Source organism: Podospora pseudopauciseta (assembly GCF_035222475.1).
Source record: "Podospora pseudopauciseta strain CBS 411.78 chromosome 5 map unlocalized CBS411.78m_5, whole genome shotgun sequence".
Classification (NCBI taxonomy): domain Eukaryota; kingdom Fungi; phylum Ascomycota; class Sordariomycetes; order Sordariales; family Podosporaceae; genus Podospora; species Podospora pseudopauciseta.
The window spans coordinates 36,050-60,992 of record NW_026946665.1 but is presented as its reverse complement, the minus strand read 5'-3'; the positions used below and the strand labels follow the sequence as shown (position 1 = coordinate 60,992).

Here is a 24,943-nt window from a genome sequence, read left to right as displayed (position 1 = left end):
GCTATAACTGCTCACAATGTTTCCGGAGAGATACAAAGCCTGCGGGATATTGGACCCGGCGTGATGCGAGATATTCTGAGGACGGCGAGGCTGCCTTGGGACTGCCGTCCGAGGTGGGCATTGAGTCGGATGTTTGAGGAAATTGACGAAGGGCCGTGATGTTGATGATGTATGGAAGTTTATGGTTCCATCTCAGTAGATACGTAGCTGTCGGTGATTGCGTATGCGAGGGCAACTCAGCGTGATGAGGTCATTGACTAGGACGCCAAGGCATCGGCGATCAATGGTTGACAGCTTCTAGATCCTCAACAATTGATTCACATCACATACGATTTCCGAGCTCAGTTGACCACTCAAAGAGAGCTAATTTGCAATCTATGACGGTATTGCTATTCCTGTTTGATTGGTTCCCAGCAATTATGGGAATCAAGGCTCACCTAGACGTCGCTTCATGAAAGAAATGGCCGCCATCATTCATCATCAAGGCGTCATTGAATGATCCGCCGGGTAAGGTAGCACAGGCATAAGAAAGATAGCTTTTACCACAATGAAGCCAGTTAATAACTTACCATCGCATACCTACCTGCCTTACCTACTTAACTGTCTTCCCAACTCCGTCATTGCACAGCATCTCAACACAACGCTAATACTTTCTTCACCATGTTCAACCAGTGCATCAGACTACCGACCACTCTTCTATCTACACAATCTACCAGGGCAGTGTTCTTGCTTCCATCTTCCAGCCAAAGACCATCCTTCATCTCCGTCGCCAGAATGGCCACCGCCGCAGGAAACAGAGTCTCTGACCGCATTAAGCACGACCACCGCGAGCTAGAGTCCTACTACAACAAGATGAAGTCTGCCAAGTCGGACGATGAGAAGGTCCGTTGGCAAAATCAGTTCGTTTGGGAGTTGGCCCGACACTCGATCGCGGAAGAGCTCGTCGTCTACCCAGCCATGGAAAAACATGTGCCTGACGGACTCAAGCTGGCAGAGAAGGATAGAAGCGAGCATCAGATAGTAAGCCGCCTATTCTCGCCTAGATACACGTTCATCTATCTAAGAACTCCACAGGTAAAGGAGAAGCTCTATGAGTTTCAGCAAATGGAAGCCTCGGACCCCAGCTTTATTCCAGCTATTGACTCGCTCTGGGAAACCTTGGGACAGCACATCAAGGAAGAGGAACAGGATGACTTGCCACTGTTGGAGAAGCACATCGAGGAGGGCGACTCCCAAAAGATGGCGGCCAGTTTTGACAGGACAAAGCATTTTGTGCCGACACAATCGCACCCTGGAGCACCTGATAGGCCGCCATACGAGACAGTGGCAGGGTTGATGGCTGCGCCGATTGACAAGTTGATGGACATGTTCAAGAAGTTCCCCAGTGCAGAGGAGAGGAAGATATGAAAGTGGGATGATTAGAAACTTATGATAGGTACCTGGGTAATCAAGGGATGTCGTCCAAATAGACATCTTGAGGTTCCACTTGGTCGTTGTCACTCTCAGCTTGGCGATTTGTCTGACCCTGGCATGCCGAACCAGCTCCGCACCACGGTGTTGTTCGCAGTCATGCTGAGTCCAGATCAGGGACTTCTTATTCAATACTTGCACAACAATGATAAAGCGTGCCCCATCGATAATGATTGGTGATACCTGGCATTCCTATCGGCTGGGTGCTGAATTCACACTTTTACCCAATGGGGAGATAAAGTCCCGATAAGAGCTGCGTCACTGATAAGAGCTTGAGAGGGGTACGCCACCAACGGTTGCGCGCGCAGGTGTAAGTGATAAGGCAGCCAGCGAGGGATGTGATGGCAGATATATCTCCTGCTGCTTGCCCAGCTCCCAGCAGGCCTGTTGAGGCGGGATTGTTCTGTGTCACCGTTGTGCTCCGCATTGTCGCAACCTCTTTGCCAACATGGGGTTTTACGATGCGCTCACATCTCGCCTTTCCGAGGGCCCTTCTCTGATCCATTTTGTTCTCACCCTTGTGAGCTTTTTAATGTGGACAAAGCTCTTCCAGCTCTGGCGCCTCCGCCGACGACAAGACGGCCTCCCTCCCCGAGCATCCACCCCCACCCTCGAAAAGTCACCCGAACGACAATGGGGCCACTGGGTCCCGTCCTCCTTTCGCTTTCCAACGCCCGAGCCATATCCCGACTGGTCCATCGAAACCACCAAGCCTCTCCCTTACCGACCCTTCCGTTACGGCCCGGTCTATCACGTTACCATGGGACTACGCAAAGCCCAATACGAGGACTGGATTGAGCTCGACAACCAGTTCCCCAAGTACCACGCTGAGAAGCAAAAGCGCATCGCCCTCAGGGGAGACAAGTCGTGCAAGACGCACCCCGAGGCATACCCTGCCGCGATGGAGTTGCTGCAGGAGTTTCGGGAGTACCTGCCGGCTCGGTATCCATCCTTGTACCAAAAGACAGAAAAGGGGGTGAAAAATCTCTGGAGCGGGGAAGACTTTGACTTTGAGGGCGATGAGCAAGGTCGGCTGGCCGAGGATCCGATGCAGATGGCTGCCAGGCTTGTTCAGGATGATCTGGCCATCATGATTGAGAGGGAGGACGGGAATTATTATCTCCTAGCTGGAGCGACATTGCTGCCAGGCTTCTGGCGACTAGAGGACAAGTTCGGGATGGGGTTGAGCGAAATCCACACTGTATGTTCGAGCTGTCTTGTCGGGATGGGTGTTGATGAAAGAGCCACAACTAACAAAAGAGACAGTCGGGGGATGTTCCACAGTACAAGGAGAAGTTGGAAAAGGGCATGATGAACTTCTTCCGACGTGTCAAGCCACAAGAAATGGTGGCTCGCAACAATTACTTCTTTCAGGTGGACGACCAGCTGGGTTGGTCATGGTCGATTGGACTCGAGGACGCACCCAATGTGTCGTGGGCTACGGCCGAGAAGAATAGGGCGATCCAGCATCATTATTTCCGGTCCGAGAGACAAACCCTGAGGAGATTGCCCAACTCGGGAGGGGTAGTGTTTACCATCAGAACGTACTTTCACCCGGTCACCGAGATCGCAGAGGAAGATTATGTGCCAGGGCGACTTGCGAGCGCAGTACGATCTTGGGGTGATGATGTTAGCAGATACAAGGGCAAGGACAAGTATCAAGATGTGTTGCTGGAGTACCTGGATCAGAAGCACCAAGAACAATTGGATAGGGGGCTCGACTTGAGCAGGGAAGACGAGGTTCGGGCGTATCCATATTGAATGATAGACCAAATGTGCCTTTTTCACTCCTCACCGATCTCGACCTTCGCGGTGGCGGCAGCTTCGGGGCCCACTCCAAAACCGAACAAGCGAGACAGCTGCATCCGCGCTTCCGAGTAAACAGCATCCGGAACGCTGCGGCTTCTCGAGAATGATATGAAACAATCGGTGCACCTGGGCCCCTAGGCGTACTCCCCTCAAAGCGGGTAGGCTAGCGGGCTGTTCCGCGTGTCGTCATCGCTTGATGCGCCGGCAGGACCCATATGCCAGCAGATGCTAGTTTCGACCTTGACCGCCTCCGAGACAGGAGGAGCAATTGTGACAGCTCCAAACTCATGACAATCTCGCCCCCCTCATTATTTCTTTCGAAGCCTACGGCAACTGTTATCGGGCCCTGAATAACACCCCAAAACCGATGATGCCTGAACAAGATCAGACGGTGTCGGAGCAGTGATATAATGATGATGCATCTGACTCCAGCAATACGAGCGGTCAGACATCGAGACCCAGATATGATGGCGGAATTCTCCATTGGGAATGACTGAGAACTGTCGTCCGGTTCGCGCCGCGAGGGACTGAGTTCCGATGCAACCGGTTTGCTTGATGGGGATGATAGTGAGAGTGACATGCGCTCTTTAAAGGACAGAATCTCCTGCGGACAAAGCGCACCTGTTCCCGTATCACCTACAAGTAACACAACCCATCCCATCATTGGAAATAGCTGTCTTGTGTCAAATTCGCACGATGTCTTCACCTCAGTTTGGCCGGCGCCTTATCCCCAACATCATCGACGAACGGGCGAGATTTGAACCAACAAGAGAATGGATTTCGGTCCCGCGGTCCATTCACCCAAAGGATGGATGGAAAAAGATCACATACAAAGATGCTGCTAACGCCATCAACCGCATAGCCCACAAGCTCGTCAGTACCACCGGAAAGCCAGAACCCGGTTCCTTTCCCACAGTGGCCTACATTGGTCCTAACGATGTTCGATACCCAATCTTTGCCATCGGCGCCGTCAAGGCAGGGTACCAGGCCCTGTTCATCTCTCCACGCAACTCCCAGGAAGGTCAGTTAAACCTCTTTGAGCAGTGCAACTGCAACATTATCTGGTTTGATCAGTCCTTCAAGAACATGGTCCAGCCGTGGCTGGAAGAGCGCGACATGGCCGCCATAATGACCTTTCCCGTCGATATGTGGTTCCCCCAAGAAACCATTGAGCACTACCCTTACAACAAGACGTTTGACGAAGCTGAATGGGATCCTTTGCTGGTTCTGCACACGAGTGGGAGTACGGGATTTCCCAAGCCGGTTGTTTGCAGACATGGAATGCTGGCGATAGGCGACAAAATCCACGAGCTGGGGGAGTGGGAGGGGAGACGACTGTGGATTGAAGAGATGGCACTGAGAGCCAACAGGATTCTTCATCCCAGTAAGCGGCGTCTGATCCGACATGTGGGAAGGACGCGCTAACACATTGGCAGTGCCTCTTTACCATGCTGCTGCCATGTATATCAGCATGATCATGATTCACTACTGGGATGTGCCCGCTGCGTTAGGAATTGGAAATGTTCCCCTGAGTTCTGTTTCAGTGATGGAGTATCTTCATCACGCCGAGGTGGATGCCGTCATTTTGCCGCCTGCTGTTCTGGAAGAGCTGAGCCACGACAAAGAATCTGTCGAGGCTCTCGCTAAGCTGGAGTTTGTCGGCTTTGGTGGAGGTGAGTGCCTACCCTCCCAGTGTCTCTTGAGAGTGATGGTTGCTAACGATCCCAGGCAACCTTGCCAAAGACCCAGGGGACAGGCTTGTAAACAACGGCGTGACACTACTCAACGTCATCTCGGCTACAGAGTGAGTCTTGCCCTTCAGCAAAAAAGCATTTCGAAGTTAACCCGTCAGATTTACGCCCTTCTTGATCTACTGGCAGCCTGATCCCAAGCTTTGGCAGTATTTCATCATAAACTCGGATCTTTTCAGCTGCGAGTGGCGCAAGACAGCCGACGATGATGCATACGAGCAGATCATTGTCCGCAGAGCAAAAGAGCCTGGCTTCTTGGGCTTCTTTTACACCTTTCCCGATCTCAAAGAGTACAGCACCAAGGACCTGTACAAGCCTCATCCCACCCTCAAAGATCACTGGATCTATCAAGGCCGTTGCGACAATATCATTGTGTTTTCCAACGGCGAGAAGTTGAATCCCATCGACATCGAGACAACCATGATGAATCATCCCAAGATCAAGGGCGCACTCGTTGTAGGCAGCGGGCGGTTCCAGCCAGCACTGATCCTCGAGCCTGTAGAGCATCCCGCCGATGAGCAAAAGTTCCTTGACAGTGTCTGGCCCCTGGTTGTGAAGGCCAACAAGCAGACGGTGGCACATGGCCAGATTGGGCGGCAATTCTTGGCTGTGTCAAACCCTAAAAAGCCCTTTCTCCGAGCGGGCAAGGGAACAATCCAGCGAGTTGGCACAATGAAGATGTACAACGACGAAATTGACCAAATCTACAAACATGTCACCGAGGTCCGCTCAGGGGAAGCGCCGGTGTTGGACCTGTCATCCAAGGACGCCCTCAACGAGTGCATCCTGAAGATCTTTACCGACCAACTCGGTGCACCCAGGCTCGAACCCGGCACCGACTTTTTCTCTGTGGGGGTGGACTCAATGCAAGTGATTAATTTGTCCCGTCTCTTGCGTGCAGGCCTCAGCGCAGCAGGCGTCACAGTGGACTCCTCCGCCTTGGCCACCCGTGTCATCTATGGCAACCCAACAGCCAAAAGGCTCTCTGACTATGTCTGGTCAGTCGTCAACAAGGAGGGCAAGGACGCCACCGTCGGAGAGCCTGATCATGAGGAACACGCCATGGAGGCCCTGCTAGAAAAGTACACCCGCGACATGCCCTCGGGTGAATCCGAAAAGCCACCTCCCGCCGACCAAGACCAAGTCATCGTCATCACCGGCACAACAGGCGCTCTCGGGTCCTACATGCTAGGCATTTGTGCCTCGTGCCCCCGCGTCAAAAAGGTCATTTGCCTCAACCGCGCCGTCAACGGCAAAGAACGCCAGCTCAAGAGCATGCGTGAGCGTGGGCTCACAACAGACCTCTCCAAAGCCGAGTTCCTCCACGCCGACATGTCCCTCTTCGATTTGGGCTTGGGAATGGAAACCTACAACCGGCTCCTGGGCGAGGTCGACCGCGTGATCCACAACCAGTGGCCCGTCAACTTCAACATGCCAACCGAGTCTTTCGAGCCGCACATCCGGGGCGTGCGCAACCTGGCCGACTTCAGCAGAAAGGCGTACAAGCGGGTGCCGGTGGTGTTTATCTCCTCCATCGCCACGACGGATGCCTGGAGAAAGAAGGAACCGGTGCCGGAGAAGTCGCTGCGGGATTTTGACATTTCCACTGGCGGGTATGGACGGTCGAAGCTGATCAGTTCGTTGATTTTGGAAAAGGCTTCGGAGGTGTCGGGGGTGCCGAGTGAGATCATCCGGGTGGGTCAGATTGGGGGGCCGTCATCGGAAAAGGGGTACTGGAACAGGCAGGAGTGGCTACCATCTGTGGTGGCCAGTTCGGTGTATATGGGTCTGTTGCCCAACAGCTTGGGCCAGATGACGACGGTGGACTGGGTGCCGATTGAGGGGATTGCCCACATGGTGCTGGAGGTGTCGGGTGTGACGGAGGATGTGCCGGTCGACCTGATCAGGGGCTATTTCCATGGCATCAACCCTAGGAAGGTGCAGTGGAGTGAGTTGGCCAAGGCAGTCAAGGACTTCTATGGCGACAGGATCAAGCAGATTGTGTCGTTTGAGGAGTGGGTAAAACAACTGGAGAAGAGCGCGGCGACGACGGAGGATGTCAGCCGGAATCCGGGTGTCAAGCTGTTGGACACGTACAAGACTTGGAACGAGAAGGTCAAGGAGGGACAGGGATATGTCGATATGGAGATGGAGAGGACAATGAGGAGGAGCAAGACTATGAAGAACATGAAGGCCGTGACGGGAGACCTGATGAGAAATTGGTGCAAGCAATGGGGCTATTGATCCATGTAGTATTTGTCTTGGTAGGTAGAAATGGATGCCGTATGGGCTGTGATCACCCAACACACACTCTACACACACTCTACCCAAGCGCAACTAAACAAACTCCCCGTTCTCCGTCCAGTCAAACCATCGTCTGTCCGCGTCGTAGATAAGGGTGTGATTGTTCTCGGTTTATGCAATCCTGGAACGTTTCGCATCTACCAAATCAAGGTCGGGGTGTAGATCTGAAACCTGTTGGGGCAGAGCCTCGAGATCTTTGCGCAGTTTTCGATTCTTAACCAAACACTGTGTGACTTCAGTCTCACGCCGACTCTACCGGCTGTCGCCATTCCCCCGATTCTCGACATTGGTGACCTCTCCCTTGACCCAGAGCTTGAACCCATTGTATTTATCATTGACTCCTTCCAGCTACATCTTCAACCTTTCCTTTTCGCGCTGATTATTCGCAAGTTGACCTTCCAAATTGTTTTGACGGATCTTAATATCCCCCAGCTTCCCAGAGACCTTGCCGTCCAGACTGGAAATGGAATTAAAATTCTTAGCTGAGGCTTTTTGACGACCTTGGTCAGATCTTTGACATCGCTTGAGTTCTTGAGGGCTGCTGTTGAAGCTGTCGACTGTGCCTTTCAGCCGCTTCGGTCTCTTTTTGCACTCGACATTAGGTATTGGTAACATCCAAGCAAACTTTGGCAAGCCGCTCTGACATGCCCTTCAATTCGTCATTCACTCGTTGGAATTTGCCTTCGATCGTACGTTGAGCCGTAGCCATGGTGCTAGCTTGCTGGACTAGGGTCGTCATTGATGACAGCGTCTCGTCGGTGCCTTGCTTCTGGGTGGTATGATTCGCGAGCTTGTCGAAAGCCTTGATCACGGTGGTGGCAGATGTCGCGAACTCGGACCTCAATTGCTCAGTATCGCGGTCGATGTGATCACCACGGGGGTCTCACAACTTGGCAAGAGCTTCCTATATGATTGTCCATCCGTCAGCACGAAAGCGAACTGGTATGCCCAGTGGAACAGACGACACGCCAATCAGTGCCCCACTCCGCCTGATTCATCCTCGATAAACAAGTCAGCTGACCATGTGGGAGCATCCCTCGGCCAGCCCCTCCGAGCTTGCTGCCATCATAATTCCATTAATAAATCAACATACTCCGGCGAGGGCGATTTGGAATGGAGGTACTGCGCTGAATACATCGACTCCGGATGACGGACATACCTCTGGCATGGTTGAGCCTTGGCTCTTCTCGGTGTTAGCAGCACGGTGCTGGTCGGCCTGTCGAAATGGTGTCAGTGAGTCGAACAACTCGCCAACCTGGGCTGTGACTTACAATGGCACCATTGTGATCACAATCCTCTTCGGCCATAACTGTTCGCCTTTTGCAACTCGGCCTTGTTGAGGTTGAAGTGTGGTGGTCATGGGAAGGGTGTGGCTGAATTATTGGATGGGGTGGAAAAGTCGAGATTGGGATCGAGGACCGTCAACTGGAAAAGATTTGGAACAAATGCGGAAGAGGAAATTTGTTGCAGGCACGCAGGTGAAAAAAGCTGCGGGGCTGGGCCATCTGATGGGTTGCCGGGCGCGAAGAGCAGCGCTGACGGGCCCTCCGACTGGTTGCCAGGCGCAACGAGGAGGGCTCGGGGCCAAAAGACCTGTAAACGGCTGTCAGCCAAGTGAATAGAGGTCAGGTTGGAATGTCCTGGGACCTGGTGCGGAAGGAGCAACTGAGGTGTGCGGTGGAACCCATGGACAAGAGACGATGGGAGTTGCCCAGTCAGAAGGCCACCTCTTGTATCTTGACTCATGGTCTGACAGATAGCTGATAGGCATTGAGGTGATTTTTGGCATGATTTGAAAGAACTGGAACGGCTGTCAAAGATAATAAGTATGCGTCAAGATACAATGAAAGAGCCTTCAAATATATATAATACGTATTCAAGGATAGCAAGACGCATTAGCAGATATGGGAAAGTATTCAAAGACAATGAAAAGCGTTCAGGTGAAAGCCACCAAGACATCCACTTCTCATTAACAACTCAGGCACAATCTTACCAGCAATTATTGCTTATTCTCCAAAGTAACACGACAATAGCGACTAAAGTGTGATGCCAAACATTTGGACACTTGTCCAGCCGCACCCCTCTATCGACCCGGCCATATAGGCTCCGCCGGAGAGCAGTTAACTTCTGTTAGGCCAGAGTAGATGCCTGTCTGAGGTTCTTTTGGCAGCCTCGTCGTCGCAAGGAGGTTGACATGCCTTGGCGGTGCATGGTTGGTCAGGCATGGGCTCTTGGCACATTGCCCACCACAGCCTAGCTCACCAACCGCATCAATAACTTCAGTCAGTCACATCCAAGTTCTATCAACCACCCTTTGCCGTTCTTTAGCCTTTATGTTCTCTAAAAAGCCACTAATAATCCCTCCCGACAACATAAAAAACGACGACAGTCCTGGTTTGTCTACACCCAAATAATACCAATGACCAGATCAATTGCCCTTGTGGTGGGAGGTTGGCAGCAGGCATATAGGAGTTATGAGATGTGGACAGCTCTGGAAAATGGCATTCAACATGCATCATCTAATTTTACTCTCACCTCTATTTATCTGGGCATACTTTTTATCTAGGCAGCCTTAATGGGTATGGCCACTGGAAATGAAAGCAGGCATCAAGGTTTGAGCTAGACTAATCTTGTTGTGGCTTGGACCTTGGAACTACGGAGTTTGATGCCTTCTCAGACACAAAACAGTCGATCGAGGTATGTAATTTTACAAGCTGAAATTCCTGAGCACCCAAATCAAACTTTCCGGGGTCTATCACGATAACTTCCATATTGCTGTGACAAAGACGAGACAGGATTGCAAATGCTGAGGGCCATCTAATATTTCCGTGTTTGTCATTTGTGCGACTATGGATACAGAAATGCGCAAATAATGACCGTCCGTGCAAGCAATCAGAAGTCGCACCGAGGAAATGGAAAGTGGTTTAATTCATCTCAATGCATCGAGTAGATTGCCTAATACAGGCAGAATGCCGTCATCACCAATATTACGACACAGCTACCCCAATCTTGGCAGGTGAGCAGGTTGTCGCCCATCACCTTGACCGCCTCACCTGACTTGTCAGGCGTCCCTCCAGCACTGCGAACTGGCGGGTGGCTGCTAATGTAACCATCACGACCCAGAGAGGCAGGTGCCGAACCGTCGTGACACTGCGTCTTGGCAGCGTCACCACCCGAGCTTCCACTCTCATCACCATACCTTGATGTCTCGTTCTGCTGCGACATCTGTTCGTATATGCTATCCCCGGCCCAATACGGCAGGTCAATTTTGCGGCAATAGCAGGGATACAGATAGGCCATTCTCGGTAGCAATGGGACGACGCGTATTAAAACCACGATATAACCCGTGATGTGCACAATGTTCCCATCACCTCGAATGTCACGTCTTTCACCAGAAGGGCCCGTTCTCTGCCATAATGAAGCTTTCTAGACAGGCCGGGTCGGCCCTGCTTCTCGCGTCGACGGCCATCGCGACCGATCCCTTGACTGCTGACAGACTTGAGGCCGATATCAAGACCGATGAGTATGGCTCTGTGCCGCCTGTTACCAAATGAATCTCGGGCAGCTTGCTAACATCGCACAGATTGCAGCGCGTCTTATGGAACCTCAACCACATTGCCGACCGCAATGGCGGCAACCGTGCCTTTGGCGAGCCCGGCTACAAGGCCTCTGTAGACTTTGTTGTTGAACGAGCCCAGGGCCGGTTCCACCCCGAGATGAACACCTTTATTCAACCTTTCAACCACACGTACGACAAGACGCTCGAGATCAAGGTCACTGGCCCTGACGGGGAAGACGTGTTTGTGATATCCCCCCAGTACAACCCCGCCACACCCCTTCCTGGGGGCATCACGGCCAATTTGATCAACACGCCCGTCAACGACGAGGCCGGAAGCATGTGTGCTGAGAGCGATTGGGATGGCATTGATGCCACTGGAAAGCTGGCGCTGGTTAAGAGAGGTGTGTGTGCTGTGTCGGACAAGTTGAAGTTTGCCAGAGCCAAGGGAGCGTTGGGGGTTATTCTCTACAACCAAGCCCCAGGTACCAACTATGCCACCCCTACCCTGGGTGCTGAGAACATTGGACAGCTCGTCCCCGTCGGCATTGTGCCCCTCGAGGCGGGAGAGGCCTGGATTGCCCGCCTCGGTGCTGGTGAGGATGTGGTGGTGAGCTTGTTGGTCGATGCCATTGCCGACACCCGCGAGACGTGGAATGTCATCTCTGAGACCAAGGAGGGCGACCCCAACAGCGTCATCATGCTCGGTGCGCATCTAGACAGCGTACAACAGGGGCCTGGTGTGAATGACGATGGCAGTGGCACAGCCGCCCTCCTCGAGCTCATGGGCGCAGTCAAGAACTACAAGGGCTTCAAGAACAAGATCAGGTTTGCCTGGTGGGGTGCTGAAGAGAGCGGTCTTGTCGGCTCGCTGTACTACACATCCCAGCTCTCGTCTGCCGAGGCCGACAAGATCAAGTACTATTTCAACTACGACATGATTGGATCCATCGAGCCCATATATGCTGTTGGCTCCGACGAGAACAGCGGCGTTGGTCCTCAGTTGCTGGAAGAATATCTTGTCGCCCAGGGCAAGACGGTCGAGCGTGGTGGTTTTGAGGACGGCAACTCGGACTACGTCGGATTTGTCGAGTTGGGTATTCCCACGGCCATGCTGTTCACGGGCGCCGGTGAGCCCTGGGATCCGTGCTATCACCAGGCCTGCGACACGCTCGACAACATCAACTGGGATGCGTTGACAGTCAACACCAAAGCTGCCGCCCGCGCCCTCGCCCGCTTCGCCAACGATCTCTCGGGAGTTCCGGCCCGCGCAACGACGTCACCGAACTTGAGGGGTCGCGCAAAGATCACGCAGGAGTTCAGGAGGTGGAAGCGGGTGGCGGAGGAAGGTGCCAGCCACGGGAAGATGTGCTCGCATAAGGAGAAGAAGGTGGTTGTTTGATAAGTCTTGTTAGCAAATGGTGCAATAATAGTGTGTGTACAATACAAGATTTCAATTGATTAATGTCTGATGATGTAGCTACCTTACTTTTAACGATCTGGGTAAGGGTTTCCGGGCCGAGGGCAAACAGACCGACTGCGCTGAAGGAAGCGCGTTTCATAATGGCACCCTCGAGTCGCGCCAGTCCAGAACGTTCTCGCACGACGACGCGTCACTCTCCGAAGGTGCTCGCTCTCGGGGGTGGTGCTGTTTTTGTCTTCGGGACTCGGTACTGGACTCCGGCCAAGACCGGGGCAGCGTCGCAGCGAAATTCTTCCAGCATGATTCAGGCTAATTAGCACGTGGAGAGACAGAGAGGCAACACCAAGGCATTCACTGCATTCCGGGATTTAAGGGCTTCGCTAACGCTGCGGGGAGCGTTAAGAATAGCCCCTGTCGCCAGCCCAAGCAACATCGCTCGACGTCTTGGCTTCCCGATTCGCACTTACACGGAGCCTCTTCCGAAGAAAACCGGGTCTGGCCACCGTTGAGAGGAGCCTCGTCCCGATGTCAACGTCCCTGCCACATCGCCATCGGCCAACGCATATGACAGTCGTCCCCATGTCTCCGTGATGGCCCAGACGGGTTCCAACTCGCATCGACCGGGTAAAATGCCCTCAATGCTTCCCCAAGCGCTAGGCACCGTGGCCCGCGAGCCTCATATCCCAAAGCCGATATTGCGTGCAGCACTGGCCTGGCCAAGGCAATCTAAAGATATAAAGCGGCTCAACCCGCTTGCAGCGAATATCACAGTTTCTGGAGCTCCTCAGGCCAGTCTCTTGCTGTCAACCTCCACATACTCGCCCTCTCCTCGTCTCCACCATGCACACCAAGGCTCTCCTTGCCGCGCTTCTTGCGCCCGCCGCCGTCTCGGCCCAGCTTCACGAGCTCGCCGTCCGTGCCGGTCTTCAGTACTTCGGCACTGCCCTTCGTGAGGGTGCTCTCAACAGCGATGCCCAGTTCGCTGCCATCCTCAGAGACACCAGAGAGTTTGGTCAGATTGTGCCTGAGAACGGCCAGAAGTGGGAGTCCACTCAGCCCAGCCGTGGCCAGTTCACCTATTCCCAGGGTGACATCACTGCCAACGAGGCCAAGAGAAACTCCCAGTTCCTCCGCTGCCACACTCTTGTCTGGCACAGCCAGCTTCCCTCATGGGGTAGGTCCAGTGTTGCAAACCAATTTGTGTTTTGGACGAAGCTAATAGCCACAATCAGTCGCTTCCGGGTCTTGGACTCGTGCCACTTTGACCTCGGTCATTGACACCCACATGGCCAACGTCATGGGCCACTACAAGGGCGTCTGCGGTCACTGGGACGTTGTCAACGAGGCCATCAACGACGACGGCACATGGCGTGACAGTGTCTTCTACCGGGTATTCGGTACCGACTACCTGCCCCTCTCTTTCGAGCTGGCCAAGAAGCACGATCCCGAGACCAAGTTGTGAGTGGAGCATCCCCTATTCTGCCTGAATACGATACCTAGAAGTTATGTTTCTAACTTGGGAATCTTTAGGTACTACAACGACTACAACCTCGAGTACAATCAGGCCAAGACTGACCGGGCCGTCGAGATTGTCCGCATTATCCAGGCTGCCGGTGCCCCCATTGACGGTGTTGGCTTCCAGGGCCACTTGATTGTCGGCAGCACGCCTAGTCGCGCCAACCTGGCCACCACCCTCCGCCGCTTCACCGCCCTCGGTGTCGATGTCGCCTACACTGAGCTCGACATCCGCCACTCCTCCCTCCCCGCCAGCTCCCAGGCCCAGGTCACCCAGGGTAACGACTTTGCCAACGTCGTCGGGTCCTGCCTCGACGTGCCCCGCTGCGTTGGTGTCACCGTCTGGTCTTTCACCGACAAGTACTCTTGGGTTCCCTCCACGTTCAACGGCGCCGGCGATGCCCTCATCTACGATTCCCAGTTCCGCAAGAAGGCCGCCTGGACCTCCATCTCCAGCGTCCTCGCCGCCAAGGCCACCGGTGCTCCCCCCGTCTCCAGCAGCACCAGCAACCCCGCCCAGCCCACCACCACTCTTGTCACCCGCACCACCTCTGCCTCGAGCACTACTCAGCCCACCCCCACCTCCGCTCCCACCCAGCCCGAACAGGTTCGCTGGGGACAGTGCGGAGGCAACGGGTGGACCGGCCCTACCACGTGCCAGAGCCCATACACCTGCCAGGTTCTTAACCCCTGGTACTCCCAGTGCTTGTAAGGTTGTCAAGAGGCTGAGTGATGGATTTTTGAGGAGACAGAGAAGGAAGTTGTAGTGATGGAGTTAAAATATTCTATTGTATGTAATTTACAGCTGGTAGATGAAATAGCCAGAGTGCACATATCTCACATGTCTTGTCTTGGTGCCTTGGTGATGCTATAGAGATATGAACCACCCGGTCTACCTACACTGTAAGATTCCTTATGGTTCCAAATCATATGGCGCTCATAGCAGGCATCAAATGAGGCTTTTTAGTTGATGCATGTCCTCCCTGCGGATACGAGATGGAAAATAACTTTGGAAGTGGCGAATGGGATGTGTGGGTAGGCAGTCCGGTTGCTGTAATCAGCAATCTACAGCCCTCCTTCTGCATCGGGTAAAAGACGACAATGCTTTCCACTTGAAGAATTGTTAGAAGTCTTGAAAGAGAGAGTATCAGATGTGACAGGTTATGGAGCTGAAAGAATAGAGATTCAAAAGAGAAAACTGTGGAATAGACAAAGACAGTGACTTGACAAGGAAATCAAGATTAAAAATTACGAAGAAAGAGCTTGAAGCTTTTCAGCTTCAAAAAGAAATTCTGGTGCAATAAGGATCTGGGGTAGTGGAACTGATAAGGGTGTAACAAGAGAGAGATGGGTGAGTAGGTAAGCTGATCAGGCTCCCGATGTCGAGGTCCTGTAAGCTGTCGCGAGGTTTGCCATCAACTCCCTGTCGTTGAGCAGCAGTGATTGACTTATAACGCACTACAGCTGCTTCAGACCTGCCCAGGCAGTGTTCCAGCCGTAAGATGGTCTGTCGCGAGCGCAACAGCCTCTGCATGCATGAGCTTTGCAGCGTCCATGATATGGCTGTGCTGTTGAGCGTCCCTACTCGTGTAATTTTTGTTCATGCTTGTGCCTTGAGCCGCAGCAACTTGGTAAGATCATTGTGCGTGAGGATGGAGACGGGCCGGGTTGAAGGTAGGGAAAGTTCGCCATAGGAAACGCATAGAAGATCAAGCTTTGGGGAAGATCGCGGACTGGTATGCCGTTGCGATTCGTGCCATCAATTCCCTATCGCTAAGGGTGGTCTGGTCGAAAACCCTGCTTGCTGTAACCACACAATCATCGACCTGGTCTTGGATGGGCACGGTGGTTGCTGTGCCCATTCGGTGTTGTCATAGGTCCACCGAAAACCCCTTGGATCTCCGTTAAACACGCCCAGGAGGAGTTGACAGCTCGCAGGTAACCTGTTTCCAGCGATGCGGTCTCACTTTGGATCAATGCCACGGCATCCCCGAGCGGGCTGTGCTGTGCGGAAACACCGGCTTCGTAGTTATTGTTCATGTCTTGATTGTGCGTTGACAGTATCTTGATAAGATCCCGGTCGTCGACGGTGAATCTTTTTATGTCCATTCTTAAAGCTGTCACAGATGGCTGTAGAGAATCGCGCCTGTTGTGTCAGATTCTTCTTCCGGCTGCGGATGCTTAGACCGCTGGCCCTGGTCCATGATGACGTGCTGACCTGATGGCGGAGCCATCAATTACTAAAAAGTAGCCTCTCATATAATCCGGTCTCTCAGACGGCGGAACAAAATAGATGAAGAAGCTCAAAGGCTCAAAGGCTTTTGAGCTTTGTAAATGACGCCGAGATTGCCCTTGTCGAGGCCTTCTAGGTATCCCTCCTGGCCCAATGCGTTGCCCAGGTGGATGACAGCGGTGATGCCACCCAGCCTCTCCTCAATAGCCAGACCAACGTTTTGGCCAAAGGTTCTGATTTGAAGTACTTCGAGACCACAATAAACAGGGTTTCTGTGAAACTTGGAGAAAGGGACATTAGACGTGGAGCCACCATGCTTCTTTTTGATAGCCCACTGTTCCTTTTGCAGACTGTCAAGATAGCTGCGAGTGGGAACGAGCATCTCATCTAATTTCCTATTCGAATCAACCTTCATCTTCAGAAGCCATGTCGGTAAAGCCTTGATTTCTGATTTAAGAGAGGTGAGAAGGTCCTTGAGCGTTTCAACAGGGTTTGCGGCGGGATTCTCGATGGGCACACCTGATTTTTGGCTACGGTGCCATCTGTTGTACATACGATAAGTCGCAAGAAAATCTGGCTTCGGGAAGGCTCCATGACCTGGCTGGAAAAGCGCATAATAGAAGCCCAAGTATGCGTTTCCGTTCATCATTTTGCCGACTGCTGCTTTGGTGGTGTTGAGAGGTTTCATAAGGAGTTCGATTGCGGCATTTCTGTATGATGGGTTCAAGAGAACAACCCACTCAATGGCCGGTCTGACTGTGCTCTTCAATGAGCATGCGAAAATGGGAGATTCCTTCATGAATAGTAACCGATGGCTCAAGTTGGTACGCTGGGCCATCTTGAATATCTGCCCAGAAAAAGTGTTAGAGACTCTTGACTTGTAAACTGACTGTTGGGCTAGTGGCCTGGGTAAGTCACTGGCTGCGAAAATGAGGGCCAAAAGGCCAGAAATTTGTTGAAAAAATTGGTTATTACAGTAAGTTGTTGGTTGTTCAGTTCAAAAGTAAACAATAGGAAAATCCACCTCAAGAGCAATCAGGTGTGGGTCTGGTGAAACCCGGGCCCTTTGTCAGGTGCCCCACACTGACGGATACATTGATAAACTCACAAATAGCACTCAGAAGATTGGAACAAGCCTCGACCTCCGTGTCCAGAGTCTCTGTAGACAGAGTCTCTGTGGCCTGAAAAAAAATGGAACCCCCTCTCTTACGGGGCAGACCTTGTTGATGGGGCCGAAGCTGATGAAGTGCTGGCTGATTTTGGTGAGGTTTTGGAGAGTAGTGCGTATGGAATTCAGGGCGTCAATAAAATAGAGATGTCTTCGATCGACCTCAGACGGATCTTCTCGGCCCATACCCTCACCTTATTGTGTTCTCAGGGCTATGGCAAGGTTTAGCAACCTCAAGACTGTCTCTGGTACAACTAGTTGCTTGTCGACGATCCATTGTGCCAGACTCTGCAGTGCCGAAACAGATAGATTGCCAGGTTGGAGACACTGTTCAAACCGTGTCTCACGACCTTTTGTCACCAGCCAGGTGGTGATGTACCTGGTGGCATCCTTGTACCGCAGGTACAATTGATGCCGTGGTAGGTCCGCCATATCTGGACGTTTAGTTGTCGGGAGCAACTGATGGGATCGAGTACCGAGACGGTCTAGGATTAGGGAGAGGGTATGGAGTCTAAGATGAAGCAAAGTGTGAGGCAAGGTAGACCCGGTCAATAAATTGAGGTGGTGAGGAAGAAGAAAAGAAAAGGAATATATATATTACCGCATGTCGAAGTCGACCCACACTTCCTGGAGTAATGCGAAGAACCCACAGTACTCACGCAAGTCTTAGCTGAGAAGATCTGAAAATGAGAACGGAAACGACTTGAAAAGTAAGATATGGTCAGGGGATGCGGCTCAAGGCAGTACACGCACCCTCCTATCATTGGCTTCCATGGCAAACAGACCGTGCACCGAGTGATTCGCTGATAGTATAGGTGAATTCCGCGGTCCCCATCTTGACATATGACGATTGTTCCATATAGTCTGAAGGCCGAGCGCGAGGAGTATTGACAAGAGCAGGTGCAGCTGGTATATCTTCTGCCGGCGATTAGCTGGTATAAGGACCACAGTGTGCTCCAGGCTAGTGAATGATCGATGAGGTGAAGTTGAGCTGCTCTACAAAAGGCCGATGACAGTTGAAGGTGAAGAGCAGTGAAGAGCAGTAAAGAAGTAGACTACTGTAAGCTACTTGTCCCATGATTTGCCTTTGTAATTCACTTATATGGGAGGATATATTCTTCAAGAGTACTCATCAATACAAAGTCCAGGATCTTCGAGTATTGACAGGCTGATTCCACAACTTTAGGAACCCAAAACTCTCTGAAGGAGGTGGACAGCTAGTAATTTGCCTTCCTCAATGACGACAGAGTTCATGTAGCAATCCTTTGTGTTAGTAGTTAGATACTCTCGACGTCGAACAGTGAGGTGTATCCTTTGTTCTTTAAACAACAATCGACTAATAGCCAGACCGGATAAACAGAGAAATAGACGCAATGAGTCGGAGAGATCAATGGAAAATCCTAGCCAACAACGCCCCTGACTTTATACACAGACAATATATCTTCTTGGAAACCTCAATCTTTTGTGCGGTTGATAATTAGACTCACACATCTTTGCATTTTCGCAGCAACAGGCTGACTGAATGCTATTATGCTGACACAGCTTGCAGTGACAAAAGCAACAAACCAAACGTCATCCGCAGGTCAATAACAAGGTGTAATATTGTTACTCATAAATCAGTTCAGTCACGTGTTCTCAGTGTCCAGCCCCAACCAATCCACCTCATAATCCAATCATAACCGGAAACATACGTGACACCAAGCCGCCTTCCAAACCATGTTATCCCCTTCCACCCTGGCAGGCGGCACTTACTCTGTAACAGAGCTCAAGCCAAGCTAGCAACAGGCACCTAGGCAAACAAAACAGGTCAGCTTCTGCTGAAAGAGCCACAAAGCTCATCATCGTCAAGCCAGTCAACCCCATCTTGATTTTGGTCATCACCCTCTCCGCAGCTTGATACCCCGTCATCACCACAGTCAGGGATCGGCTGAGTTTCTTCCTCTTCAAGCCCTTCATGCTCTGGATTGCTAAACGCGCTTGAAACACTAGCCCGTGCCACGTTCGCGGGCAACTGGTCCAAATTTGAGCTGGGGGCAACAGCTGATAACGAAAGTTGAACAGTCTACACCTCCACTGTTGGTATGTTCCCTTTTGGCACTGTCAAACCAAAGCAAATGAAACATTGCTTACCTTGAAGGATTCCCCGTTGATACCGGCTTTCTTCTTGCTCCAGCCGTTGACACCAACAGCAGCATGTTCACCGTTCAGAGTGTCAGCAGTATCCTCAACAGATGACACACTCAAAGAGGGTGCAGCAACGGCGGGTGCTCCAGCAGGACCGCTGATAGCACCAAGAAGGATCGGAACAGCTGTGTTGAGAACTGCCGGGGCAGCCTTCAACACGGCCGGCGCAATGCGCTGGACAGTCTTGAGCAAACCGCCAAAGAAGCTCTCCTGTTCTGCTGAACCCGCGCTTTCTCCCAGGATCACACTCTCCCTCAGCTCTTTTGGCTCCGCCTCCAGAACAGCCTGCAAGGCACACTCCGCAACGACAGCCCTGTGGGCGAGCAATGCAGCGGCCTTCTCATCAGTGATGACCTTCTCATTGGTTGGGTCCTCCAGCAGAGCCTCGGTGCCACCGCCAACTTGCTTCTCTTTCTTGGCCAGAATCTGATCTATCTTTTGCAAGCCAGCCCTCGCAGACGTCAGCAAGACAGGCGAAGCCACTTTGAGTGCTCTCGTCAAGAATGGCCCCAAGTTGTCAAAGAATGCCTCGGACTGAGCCCCTGACTTCAAGACCTTGGCCTCGGTCTTGGCGATGTTCTCGAGGAACCTATCGGTGTGGGTATCTCCAGTCAGGTCGGCTTCGGTCTGCGAGACTGGCACCTGTTTTGTGGCTCCAAACTCAGCTGGCTTTTGGATCAGCCCTTCCGTGACAGCGATTCTCAAGCCAGCCTGGCTGAGCAGGGGCACCATCCTAGGACCCAACTTGGCTGCGTGCTTCGAGGTAAATCCAGTAGCGGTGTACTTGGATCTCATCTTGTCGACGATTCTCTGAGAGACAGGAGATCTCTCCATCCTGAGGACAGTCTGCAAGACACTCTCGGCCACCACGGCGCGTTCGGCCACACCAGCAGCAAGCTTGATCCTCGGCGGAGGAGGCAGACCAGATTCCATATCAGATTCCTGAACTGCTTTGCTGAGTGCGCCCATGGCGATACTCCCAATGGCACTCACCGGTCCACCCATTGGACCAAGAAGCGGTGAAACTAAGGGAAGGGCAGTTTGCACAACAGGAGCAACCACCCGGCCGATGTCCTTGAGAACATCAAGAAAGCCCTCCGCCTCACCGACCGGACCATCCATACCAGTCTCGGTGCCAGTCTCACCTGAGTCGTCATTTCCCACTACCCGCTTCACACCAGTCACATCCTTGACTGTAGGAGGGAGCTGTTCAAGAGCCGCGAGGAAGAAGTTGTAGTTGTTGCCATACTCCCCACCAATCACACTGGCCGAGTTGCGCGCCTCTCCTCCGTAGCAATGCGTGCCAATGACAACCAACTGCCCCTTGTCTGGAGCAGCATCCCATTTCCGAATCACGGGAGCCCCCGATTGTCCTGTCCGAATCTCGCATTAGTGTCACATCACCATAGTCACCATAGGATCAAGCAACCAGTCAACCACTCACCTTTAAAAGTCGAAATCCGATACTGCAACATATTCCCCGCCCCCTTTCCCAAATCATAGTCCACCGTCTCAAACAACTCATACATTTGCGCCCCCTTCTCCTTATTCAAGTATTTATCCCCCGGGTACCCCACCACGCCCAGCAACGCGCCCTTCTCCCTCATCGGCGTCTCCTGAATAACAAAGTTCCGGAGTGTGCTCCCGCCATCATGCGCCCTGACTCTCCCCTCAAACGGGCGGTCAAGTCTCACAAAAGAGACATCATACCGCCTATCACCAGTGGTGATCCACTGCGCCGTGGTGACAGTAGCGAGAGCGCGACGAGCCTGGACGGTGCTGTTGGGACGAGTGACACTGTCAAGACCGCAATAACCAATGTAGCACTTCATCTGGACGACACGGCCCAAACCGCTCGGTTGAGCACCTTGGCTTCCACCAGTGCGGTCATAGACGCAGTGGCCGGCGGTGACGAAGGTGTTGGGAGAGATGAGATACCCCGTGCCGATGGCCCAGCGCCTGTCGTCTTTGGTTTGGCCTTCGTAGCGCATGACGATCTTGACGATGGCTGGGACATGTCAGTGATGGATATCTCCTGGGGTAGTGTGGAAAAAGGGGGACAAACACCGGTATTTTCCGCCATCGGCATAGTCGGTCTCATCGACGGGGGTGCGGTTGTCAGGTTCAAAGACAGCTTCGCTATAGCCGCCGATGGTGAAAGTCGACTCGGCGGGGGACATGTCCTCGGGATTCGAAAGGGTCCAGTAGGCTCCAGCGACAGCTGGGTTCTTGAGAATGCTTTCGAGGGTTGTCATGGTGAGATTTTGGAATGGTGAGGCTGTAGAGCTTGCAAGGGTGGTGTTTTACGCCAATGATGAGCTTAACAATGGTCCAAAAAAAACTTGCTACTGGCGTTGGAGGCATCTTTATATTTCCCTCGTCTCATCTGTTGCTCTGTGTTGCCGTAGACAAGCCCGGGTGTGAGGAGGGTGAAGATGCGAGGGATCCGAGTACAAGAGGCGTAATATTGAAGCGCTGTGGCGAGCTGCTGTCGACGAGCTAACCAAAGATAACACGGCGAGGAACTCGATTGCTGGTGACCGACATCCAAAGCAGCGCTGATGGCGTCGCAAAAACGAGAAGCTCTGAAGAGATGGTGATGATCATCACCGAAGGATACCACATCGAGTGTTGGGACAGGTTGTGGCTGACTGGAAAGCGGCCGACTTGCTTGGAGATGGTAGGAATGGTGACCCTCTGCCGTTGCACTTCAGCTCGCAGAAGGTACAGCGGCAAGCTTGTTTGAGCCCTACCGTAGGGGCTGTGTGGCAGCCCAATTCAGTCATCAGAGGTGGCAGAGACCAACCCCATTGGCTCCTGTGTCAATATCAGCGAGATGTCGGACATACAAGCACACCACCACGAGTATGTGGAAGGGTCAAACCATTCCGAAGTTCCAAAATAGCTACTATTACATGCGTGAACCTACTGCAACATGGGTATCTCTGTTTATACAACAATTTCTGGCTGTGCCGCAAGCTCCAACTCGTATCCCTAATCCATCCCACGATCATTCATCACATTGCTGCGTGGCCGGTCGGGCCAAACGTAGAGTAGTCCACCGTCACAAACGCCCTGTCGACCTCTTGTAACCCCTCATAGCAATACTGCAACGTTTCGGCGATATCGTGAGCCGTAGGCAGTGGCGTGTTTTCATCCAGCAAAATGTCCAGCTCGACCCAGACTCCATCCCCTGCATGATAGGCCGTGAGCGATTTGAACCCCTCCACGACGGGCGAAAACCGAAAGGCGAGATACATCAGCTTCTTCTGCAGCGCATCGCCCACATTGCTTCCCGTCAACCTGCTGATGTTGCGCATACACGTCTCTGCCCAGTCAACAATCACATACAGCGCCAAGAGCGAAGCGCCCGCGGGATCAAGCCACCAGATATGAGCATGCACTCCCACGAGCGGGAAGAGCAATGAGGCAATGTTGAAGTAGACATCCGTCTTGCAGTCCTGAACCAGTGCCTGAACTTGAGTTGTCTTGACGTGTCGACATGCAAACCCGATCAGGCCTTTGATGATTGCATTGGCCGCCATGGCTGCGATGGCCACAGCTGGGAGGGGAGCAACATCTCTATCACCGCCAGGCAGCAGCTTGGTGACAGATTCTTGCAAGATTTGAACGAATGAGACGACCATGATGACACTGAAAACCAGAATCCCAATTGGCTCCAGACGACGTCGTCCCACGGGATACTTCACCTGCAGGGCCTGGAGACGCCAGGCAACGACGCGGTTGGTGCCATAGACTATAAGCGTACAGAAGAGATCGAGCGCCGAGTCGGCAGTACTTGCTGCCAGTGAAAGAGACGGACTGAACTTCAAGCTGATCAGCTTCGCAGCCAGCATGAAGATGTTGGCCAAGAGGTTGATGTTGATGGCCCAGCGGGCGTGCTTCTCGTCTCGGGCACGCTTCTCGCGGTGTTCGGGTGGTAGAAAGCAATCAATGGCGCCGCGGGAGTCTTGGAGGGGCATCCGTCGTTCGGGTATTCCATCGCCGTCAGCGTCCGGGTTCTGTGTCGACGGTGTGGTGTTAGCTCTGGAGCTTAGGCTAAATCAAAATTGGAGACGTACCATGCTGTCAATGACGTCGTCGGCGACGGCGTAGACCAGGGCATCCACTTCCAGCCACGCATCCAGTGTATCGTTTTGGGCCTCGTAAAAACTTCGTATCTTCTTGTTCTTTATCCTCTTCAGCTCATCGTCCGACCGGCGACACCGTTTATCCATCTTTTCAAGATCGAACCCCCGCATGCCATCAAGGACCCTACGCTTGAGGTCGTCGCGCCGATGCTCGGCGGCCAGCAGTGCTGCTTCATCTTTGAAGCCCGTGTCTTTTGTTATCCTCGCTCGGTCGGTGTGTCGGGTGTTGGGTGTCTCTCCATGGGGAGGGAGGGTAGCTTCTTCATCGTCGTCTCGGTACCCGTGGGCTGGAGGGCGTCGTTGTCGCGGAATGGCAGGCCAGCTCTTGTGGTCCTCGGCGGCCCAGTTGATAGCGCGTGGGCGTCGTCCGACCATATTGACGGGTGTCACTGCGTAGTGTATGTGATGAATTGATTGAAGTTCAGATGGGATCGGCTTGGCAGGGGCTTGAACTGCTACCCCAAGCTCTCGGGTCACTTCCTGCTTCCTGCTGTTGTTCGTCCATGATCGTGTTGACGATGTACTGTGACGTCATTCCCTCTCTGAGCCAACCCCACTATCCTTGGGCCCACACCCCGTTACCCCACAAACACCATCTGCTCTCAAGGGTTCAATTGATATCTTGGCAGCTAACCCCCCTCAATGCTTCCCCCCGAACGATATCCTGTGGCATGCAGGATCAGAAACACACGTTTGATCAATTGAGATGATAATTCATATGCGCGGAATCAGTATCTGGTCTTCCAGTGGAGAATCAACACCACCGGTTCGACAAGTGGCATGGTCCAACACCATAACCGGGTGCGATGGAACCGGCCGTCCAATGTGCCATCACCAGCGACTCGCACTTCAACATGACCCGACTCACCAAGCCAGCACATCAATCCCCCTTTCGCCGACACCGTCTCCGTGAATCCCTCGTTGATCTGTTTCTCCTCATTCCGTAGCACCCCCCGAGATGAAGCTCCTACCGCTCCCCCTTCTCATCACCATCACCACCTCCCTCACCACCGCCTTCCAAAGAACCACCCACCCCGACGGCTCCCTCCGCGTATGGAACTCCCTAGACAACTCTAACGACGCACCCCCATCATACAGCCCCCTCGAAAGCCCCGCTACCCGAATACCCGTCGCCCGTCCCGCCGCCCCCAAGAAACCCTGCTGCCTCAAAGGCAACAAATGCTCCCGCGCCCTCGAGGCCCAATTTGCAAAGGTTTCTGCAACAAGCACACCAAAACAATCTGCAAAGGGCCCGCCGCCATGGGCCCCTTCCAAAAGTCCTGCTGGGACAAGCCCAAAAAGCTAGACTCGGCTTGTTCACGTTTCGCTCCCGCAGCTCCCTCCCATTCTTGAACCCCATGATCGTCGTCTGTCTAACC

At 52.9% G+C, this 24,943-nt stretch overlaps 9 protein-coding genes across 9 annotated transcripts; 6 read left to right on the top strand and 3 right to left on the bottom strand.

The window, feature by feature from the left end:
• The first annotated feature begins 429 nt into the window (after positions 1 to 429).
• On the top strand, positions 430 to 1,554 carry QC763_512470 (uncharacterized protein). Its single transcript, XM_062913805.1, has 2 exons — positions 430 to 1,020; positions 1,075 to 1,554. The coding sequence occupies exons 1-2, from the start codon at positions 661 to 663 to the stop codon at positions 1,405 to 1,407; spliced, it is 693 nt and encodes a 230-aa protein (XP_062764598.1). The 5' UTR covers positions 430 to 660; the 3' UTR covers positions 1,408 to 1,554.
• A 237-nt stretch (positions 1,555 to 1,791) lies between these two features.
• On the top strand, positions 1,792 to 3,231 carry QC763_512460 (uncharacterized protein; the record flags this gene model as incomplete). Its single annotated transcript, XM_062913804.1, has 2 exons — positions 1,792 to 2,671; positions 2,737 to 3,231. Exons 1-2 carry the CDS (start codon positions 1,919 to 1,921, stop codon positions 3,229 to 3,231), a joined length of 1,248 nt encoding a protein of 415 aa, XP_062764597.1. The 5' UTR covers positions 1,792 to 1,918.
• A 1,453-nt stretch (positions 3,232 to 4,684) lies between these two features.
• Positions 4,685 to 7,274, top strand: QC763_512450 (uncharacterized protein; the record flags this gene model as incomplete). Its single annotated transcript, XM_062913803.1, has 3 exons — positions 4,685 to 4,952; positions 5,008 to 5,083; positions 5,132 to 7,274. The coding sequence occupies 3 exons, from the start codon at positions 4,685 to 4,687 to the stop codon at positions 7,272 to 7,274; spliced, it is 2,487 nt and encodes an 828-aa protein (XP_062764596.1).
• On the bottom strand, positions 7,274 to 8,927 carry QC763_512445 (uncharacterized protein). The gene is given in 4 exon segments (XM_062913802.1): positions 7,274 to 7,342; positions 7,353 to 8,181; positions 8,428 to 8,550; positions 8,606 to 8,927. The coding sequence occupies 3 exon segments, from the start codon at positions 8,639 to 8,641 to the stop codon at positions 7,933 to 7,935; spliced, it is 408 nt and encodes a 135-aa protein (XP_062764595.1). The 5' UTR covers positions 8,642 to 8,927; the 3' UTR covers positions 7,274 to 7,342; positions 7,353 to 7,932.
• A 1,316-nt stretch (positions 8,928 to 10,243) lies between these two features.
• On the top strand, positions 10,244 to 12,292 carry QC763_512440 (uncharacterized protein; the record flags this gene model as incomplete). The annotated part of the gene is made up of 3 exons (XM_062913801.1): positions 10,244 to 10,350; positions 10,458 to 10,857; positions 10,918 to 12,292. The coding sequence occupies exons 2-3, from the start codon at positions 10,751 to 10,753 to the stop codon at positions 12,290 to 12,292; spliced, it is 1,482 nt and encodes a 493-aa protein (XP_062764594.1). The 5' UTR covers positions 10,244 to 10,350; positions 10,458 to 10,750.
• Positions 12,293 to 13,153: 861 nt separating this feature from the next.
• On the top strand, positions 13,154 to 14,718 carry XYN1 (Glycoside hydrolase, 10; the record flags this gene model as incomplete). The annotated part of the gene is made up of 3 exons (XM_062906003.1): positions 13,154 to 13,487; positions 13,546 to 13,771; positions 13,844 to 14,718. The coding sequence occupies 3 exons, from the start codon at positions 13,154 to 13,156 to the stop codon at positions 14,538 to 14,540; spliced, it is 1,257 nt and encodes a 418-aa protein (XP_062764593.1). The 3' UTR covers positions 14,541 to 14,718.
• A 4,090-nt stretch (positions 14,719 to 18,808) lies between these two features.
• On the bottom strand, positions 18,809 to 21,668 carry QC763_512420 (uncharacterized protein; the record flags this gene model as incomplete). Its single annotated transcript, XM_062913800.1, has 4 exons — positions 18,809 to 19,291; positions 19,360 to 20,786; positions 20,858 to 21,421; positions 21,479 to 21,668. 4 exons carry the CDS (start codon positions 21,666 to 21,668, stop codon positions 19,037 to 19,039), a joined length of 2,436 nt encoding a protein of 811 aa, XP_062764592.1. The 3' UTR covers positions 18,809 to 19,036.
• Positions 21,669 to 22,430: 762 nt separating this feature from the next.
• QC763_512410 (uncharacterized protein) lies at positions 22,431 to 24,043 on the bottom strand (the record flags this gene model as incomplete). The annotated part of the gene is made up of 2 exons (XM_062913799.1): positions 23,496 to 24,043; positions 22,431 to 23,435 (listed from the first exon to the last, which is right to left on the bottom strand). The coding sequence occupies exons 1-2, from the start codon at positions 23,937 to 23,939 to the stop codon at positions 22,431 to 22,433; spliced, it is 1,449 nt and encodes a 482-aa protein (XP_062764591.1). The 5' UTR covers positions 23,940 to 24,043.
• Positions 24,044 to 24,743: 700 nt separating this feature from the next.
• QC763_512400 (uncharacterized protein) lies at positions 24,744 to 24,917 on the top strand (the record flags this gene model as incomplete). Its single annotated transcript, XM_062913798.1, has 1 exon — positions 24,744 to 24,917. One exon carries the CDS (start codon positions 24,744 to 24,746, stop codon positions 24,915 to 24,917), a length of 174 nt encoding a protein of 57 aa, XP_062764590.1.
• Positions 24,918 to 24,943: the final 26 nt, after the last annotated feature.